This window comes from Heterocephalus glaber, unplaced genomic scaffold (assembly GCF_053883595.1).
Source record: "Heterocephalus glaber isolate CG9 unplaced genomic scaffold, H.glaber_assembly_v1.0 deba00001451, whole genome shotgun sequence".
Lineage (NCBI taxonomy): Eukaryota > Metazoa > Chordata > Mammalia > Rodentia > Bathyergidae > Heterocephalus > Heterocephalus glaber.
Window position 1 is genome coordinate 1,584,474 of NW_028258301.1, and position 6,535 is coordinate 1,591,008.

At 39.4% G+C, this 6,535-nt stretch overlaps 1 protein-coding gene across 1 annotated transcript in view; it reads left to right on the forward strand.

The window, feature by feature from the left end:
- The window catches only part of LOC101708651 (calreticulin-like), a 30,961-nt gene extending 24,726 nt beyond the window's left edge, over positions 1-6,235 (forward strand). The window contains exons 7-9 of the mRNA XM_087214808.1: positions 266-409; positions 3,237-3,329; positions 5,238-6,235. Of these exons, the coding sequence (XP_087070934.1) occupies positions 266-409; positions 3,237-3,329; positions 5,238-5,495 (495 nt within the window). The 3' untranslated portion in view covers positions 5,496-6,235. The remainder of the gene's footprint in view (positions 1-265; positions 410-3,236; positions 3,330-5,237) is intronic.
- Positions 6,236-6,535: the final 300 nt, after the last annotated feature.

Here is a 6,535-nt window from a genome sequence, read left to right on the forward strand (position 1 = left end):
TTTTTTTTAAATCAGCTCCTGCAGAGATGGGGCCAGGCTCAGAATTGTTCCTGCTATGTCATTTACCTCCCTTTAGAAAGGAGAACTTGGAAGAGTCTTGTGCATTAACTCAAAAGAAAGAGAAAGAAGCTTCAGGAATCCTGCTCTGAATCCTTATGTCTAACAGACAATTACCTTAATAAATTAACTGGCCTTTTTAAATTTCATGAGATCAGGAGAATGGAAAAGTATTATTGACATGATTCCTCTTCGGCTCTTTGCTTAGGGACAATGGAAACCTCGGATCATTGACAATCCCAATTATCAGGGGGAGTGGATTCATCCAGAAATAGACAACCCTGAATATAAACCCGACCCCACTCTTTGTCACTATTATAACATCAGTGTTCTTGGCTTGGAACTTTGGCAGGTAAGGTTCTCCAGGCTTAGAGAGTCATTGATCAACAGTCCTGGTAGTTCTCACAAAGTGGAAAGAGCTACAGGCTGGAAATCTCAGACTTGAATAAGTCTGGATCTTTCTGAGCCCCAAACTACTCATCTTTAAAATGGGGGTAATTATATTCATCTCAATAATTATAAGAACTAAAATATATTTCATCCCTACCATGAAGCAAGCACTATATTCAAGACTTTGCAGGTACCATTTAATTTTCACTTTAAATCTTCATTTGTACATGTGGAAAAGGGACTCAGAAAAGTTGAATAATTTGCCTGAAGCTATACATTTGGTAAGGTGAGCAGAAAAGCTAAGATCTGTGTGCAGGTCTTTCTGGCACCCAGAGCCAGGTTTATGATACTTCTGCTGGTTTTATGTGATTTTAGGGGAGTGGTTATGTGGATAAACAGAAATCAGAAATGTAGCACCATCTGAAGCATTAAAATTCCTGTGCAGATGTTGGGAGTAAGTGCCCTAGCCATGACTGTAGGTCCTGACCTAGCTTCCTTCTCTCTGGTGGCCATCTTTCTTTGGCCCTGTCCAGAAGGGAAAGAGGAGGCCTCAGATATTCAGCCCTTTGGAAAGCTTTTCTTCCTCCTATCTCTTTCTCCCTGAGACCTAGTGTGGCCTCTGATCCCTTCTGGGAGGTCTATAGACTACAGTCTGCTTAGACCCAGAAAAACTCCCCTGGAGAGGAAGGGAACTCTGTTGGTAGACACTGGTCTGAGATCAGCATTTAACCCACATTACCTTCCTTACTTTTTATAATTCTCTAAGGCAAATATTATTATCCCTTATTATTATCTCATTTTGCACATGACATCAATGAGACACAGAACTGTCCAGTGATGTGCCCAAGAGTACACATCTAGTGCATGGTAGAGACAGGACATTCAAACACAGGTCTCTCAGCCTCTGAAGCCCTTCCTATAATGAGTATATCCATAGTACAAAGAAGCCTGTGACAACCACAGCCACTTTTCATTGCATATATCCTGCCAGCCCCCTTTGGCCTTGGAAATCTGACTCTGACAAGTGATTTTTACAGTCCAGAGCCACCAAAGGTCTCTAGGACAGGTGTCTCCTATTTGAGCCTTTCTTCGTTTTAAAAAAATTCATTTCTCAATTCATTTATTTCTACTTTCTCAGTTTCCTGGCTCAGGGAGACCAACATAGGAGTACAAGGAGGTCAAGAATGTAAATTACTGTTTCAGATAGGGGTTCAGGAGACCAGGGAGGCAGGAAAGGGTGTAGTTGTATCTTTCTTTCCTTCCTGGCTTATCTGAGGAATGTGGATACAGTTTACACACGTTCACACTCTTACCTCTCTCTCTCTCTCTCTCTCTCTCTCTCTCTCTCTCTCTCTCTCTCTCTCTCTCTCTGTTTTTCTGGCACTGGAGCTTGAAGCTGGGGCTTTTACACTGAGCTCCATCCCCAGCCCTTCTTTTTTATTTTGAGACAGGACCTTGCTAAGTCACTAAGTTGCCAAGGGTGGGCTTGATGTTTCTTTTTTTTTCTTTTCTATTTTTCCCCTGGTATCGGGGATTGAACTCAGAACCTTACACTTGTGAGGTAGGTGCAGAGCTACTGAGCTAAATCCTGGCCCTGGGGTTGAACTTTCGAGGCTCCTGCTGAGCCTCCCAGAGTCCTGGGGTCATAGGTGAGTACCACCATACCTGACTCAGTTGTCATTTTTTTAATGCACAGCAAAAACTTTCTCTATCTCGTAAATATGTGTGATCACATTACTATGCCTAATCATATTGTTTCCTTAAAATGCTTTTTTTTTCATGGAAAACATTAAGGTACACATTTTAAACTATATCTGTTCACCTACAAAATTAAAAATTATGCACATTAATTGGTCTGGATTATTTCAACGTGTCTAGGCAGGCAAACTTTTCTATTTGAAGAATTTAAACCATGCCAGAGGGGTGTTTTTCAAACTTTAATATGCATGTAAGTCACAGGGGTGGCTGAAGTCATACTAAAGTGCAGATTCTGATCTGGGGTGAAGCCTGAGACTATTTCTAAAACCCTAGCATTATCTCTTTATCTTTGTGTGTGTATCTGTGTGTGTGACACTGTTCTGCAGGATTCTGGAGCTCTGGTGAAGGTGATCTTTGCTTTTAACTTCTAGTTAGGCCTGACATTCACACGTCCTACTTCACCCTCCCCACTCAGCCAACCAACTTACTATCCAATTTACCATCAAGTCCTCGCACTTCACTGGAAAATCCAGGTGACTCTAAGCATGGAGATGGTGGAGTTTCCTTTTTCTGTCCCTCTTCAGCTCTTGATTTCCAGCTCTGAGAGCCCAGTTACCCTCCCTGTTACCCTCCACCCACCTAGTAAGCTGTTTGACTTTTCTGCCCTTCTTGTTCTGACCCCTCTTGTTCCCTGTTCCCAGCATAGTAGCTACTTTTCCCCCCTCAGGTGGAAGTGATTGCATTGTTTGGTTAGGACAGAAGTTGGGAGGAGATAACAGAAAACAAAGAAAATTCTTCTCTTCCTTTGGGACTCTTTATAATCTTTGAAGGAATTGCAGTGAAGGTAACCTGACCCAGGGCCTCACATATGCTAGGCCAGCACTCTACACTGAACTCTACACTGAACCAGAAAGTCCTTGTCTCCACGCTACTAGTGAGAAAAATGAGGGCTCAGAAGTGTCGCTTGTCAAGGTCCCATAGTTAAAAATGTCCACACCTTTTTGCTCTTTCCATTGCACAAGCCAAGTGAGATAGCACAGGAATCCATGCAACCAATATTAATATTAACAATCTCATTGTTTTCTTTTCAGGTAAAATCTGGCAGCATCTTTGACAATTTCCTTCTCACAAACGATGAAGAGTTCGCTGAAGAGGTTGGCAATAAGACCTGGGGCATAAGAAAGGTAAGGTGTCCTCCACCCTGGATTTCAGATATCTGATTCCTTAGCTGAGCACTATTACGTGTGTCTTCAAAATCAGCCTCACAGTCATTATCTCTCTCCTGGTCACATGGCTTTGGGGCAGTGGGACAAATAATGCACATCCATTGGACATCTGCAACTCTGTACTTGTGACTCTGTGAGCACTTTGAAAAACTTATTTCACTAGTCCTTAAGATGATCTAGCAAGATACATATTATTACTTCTATTTTTCAGATGGAAGCACTGAGGTTCAGAGCAGTACAAATTTTAACTTTGAGTTAGAATTTGAACCCAGAACTAATACTCCTTTTGGGAATCACACTGCTTGCTCAGTGTGGTGATCTTGAAGGGACTCATTGAGCCCATTTCAAACGGAGAAAGAAAGGAGTGATGGTGCTGTTCACCAGCTCCCTCCCCTTCCAGAACTATATTATGGGTTCAGTGATATTTGGGACAGTATCTTCATGACGGTGACACCCTCTACTCAGACATCCTTGCTCTGCAGGAAGGTGAATTTAAGCAAGTTTGTGGCCAGTGCTCAAGATTACCCCCACCATAGCCAGAGATTTAGCTCAGTGGTGCCAATGCCTGCATCGAAAGGACAAGGTCCTGAGTTTGATCCCCAGTACCAAAAAAAAAAAAGACTAACACCACCAGGGATTGAACTTGGGACCTGGCACTTGAAAGGCAGGCGCAGCGCCAATGAGCTAAATCCCCGGCCCAAGATTATATATATATATTTCTTATATATATGTATAGTTCATGTATATATATATTTCTTTTTTTGAGAGAGAACTTTGATATTTTGAAAAGCAAAAGCATTGCAGTAATCATCTTGGGGGAAAGTTATTAAACTTGTTTTTTTTGTACCGGGGATCAAACTCTGGTCCTTGCACTTGCGCAGCAGGCGGCGAAATCAGTGAACTAAATCCCTGGCCCCATTATTAAACTTTTAAAATACTTTTTAGTTTGGTTTTATCCTGTTTTACTTTGGGGTTATCATCTAATGTTGTTTTATTGAGTCTCTATTACATATCAGTTAAAAGCATGAATTTTGGATCTAGACTGCTTAGGTTCAAATCCAAGCTCCATGCTTTACTAGCTGTATAAACTTGGGCGAGTTATTTAACCCCTCTTTATTTATCAGCTGGGAATAATGATAGCAGCTCCTATAAGTTCCTGGCATAGAATGAGAGCTCAGTACAGGATAACTATTATTATTAAGCCACACGTTCTATTTGCTGAGTGTCTATTCAAAGTACTGTGGTAGTTGCTGGAGATATAGCAGTGAAGTAAAATATAGAAGTTTCTGCCCTGATGGTTCTTCCACTCAGTATGGGGAAAGCAATAAGAAATATGTGAAGTCCAATCTTCGGATCCCTCATCTTGGAAGTGGAGCAAGTAACATTTCATACATTGCTGTGAGGAATACAAATGATGCATTAGGTTGTTTAGCCTTGTGTTTAGCAATGCAGGAGGCATTCAATAAATATTCAGTGAATCTGACCAATTTTATTTTTGAACAAATTACACACACAGATATATATATATAATATATATATTATATATATATATACACACACACACATACACATACGTATTTCTCTTTACCCCACACATACTGAAAATTTGAATGTAAATAAACACCATCCCAGAAATCTTTAAAACAATAAGCAGATAACAGATTTTTGTTTGTTTGGTTTTGGGACTGAGTCATGCTATGTAGCCCAGGCTGGCCTTGAACTCATGACAATCCTCCTGGCTCAGCCTCTCAAGTGCTGGGATCATGGGCGTGTGCCACCATGGCCAGCAACAACAGATATTTCTAAAGTAGGTTAGCTTTATTTATAGCATCTGTAAATTACTTTGAAATTCCACATTTTACACAGGATGTAGAGAAGCAATGGAGAGAATTGTATGAAGAAATGGAAAAAAGAAGACAGGAAGAAGAGGCCAAGAAGAAAAAGGAAAAGGAGAGGGAACGAGAAGATGACATCTGGGGACTTCACACAGAGGAAGATGAAGAGGATGAAGGGGATGTTGAGGAGGAACCAGGAGACAACAGGCAGATGCAAGAAGATGGTAGTGAAAGAGCATTTCTGGGTAAAAATGGAGACGTCCATGTTGACCAGAAAGATGAACTGTAACTAGGGGAAAAATAGTTATGCTCAGAAGCAAAGGATGGTGTTAGAAGGAGAAATGTTCACACGATTAGCAATATTTGGGGAGCAAAATAACTTGGTCTTTTAAAATAAAGTTAGATTTGTATTTCCACCCCACCTCTTGTTCTATATTATCTTAGAAAAGTCACATCCCATCTTGGAACTATTTTTTATTAGTGGAAAGAGTGATAATTTCTAAATCATAGGGTTGTTGTAGGGAATAAATGAGCTAATGTGTGTAAAGTGCCCAATATAAATATACAGTCAAAATAGTAGCCACAGCTATCATTATTATGGTGTTTATTAAATTAATTGTTGATAAATAAGCTTCTGTATAAACTCAGTCCTCACTTTCAATTTATCCCTCTACACCTAGAAATTTTGTTTTGTTTAAATATCTGTATTACTCAGTATTTACTGAGCAGTGGTGATGGTTGTATTTATGCCCAGTGATTTTGTCCTCTTAAAATTGTGTTGAACGGATCAGACTTTTTTTTTCTCTTGTTTTTGAGGCAGGGTCTTGCTATGTAGTTCAGGCTGGCCTTGAACTCACTATGTAGCCCAGGCTGGTCTTAACTTCACAGCTATCCTCTTGCCTCAGTCTCCCAAGTGCTGGGATTACAAGTATGCACCACTACACCCCGCTAGATTTCTTCTTTTTTATTTTTTAAATTAAAAATGTTTATAAAGTTAAAATTTTACAGTAAGCTAAGGTTAATTTATTATTTTCATTTTTCATTCTTTTTTTTCCCATTAAGTTTATTGGTACATTTTTGGTATAAAATACAGTTATATTCATCATTGGGATCTTGTACCTTTACATGAGTATCTTGGTTTTTACATTCTTTTTGTATTATACTGTATATCATCTTCAAAGTAGTTACTCAGAGTACAAGATATAAACAAAAAAATTTCTTTAAAAAAACCCAAATATAACACAAATCTTTTTTTCCATGAACTAAGATAAACTAGTAGTATAAATGAAATCAATTGGCATATATATATACATATATATATATATATAT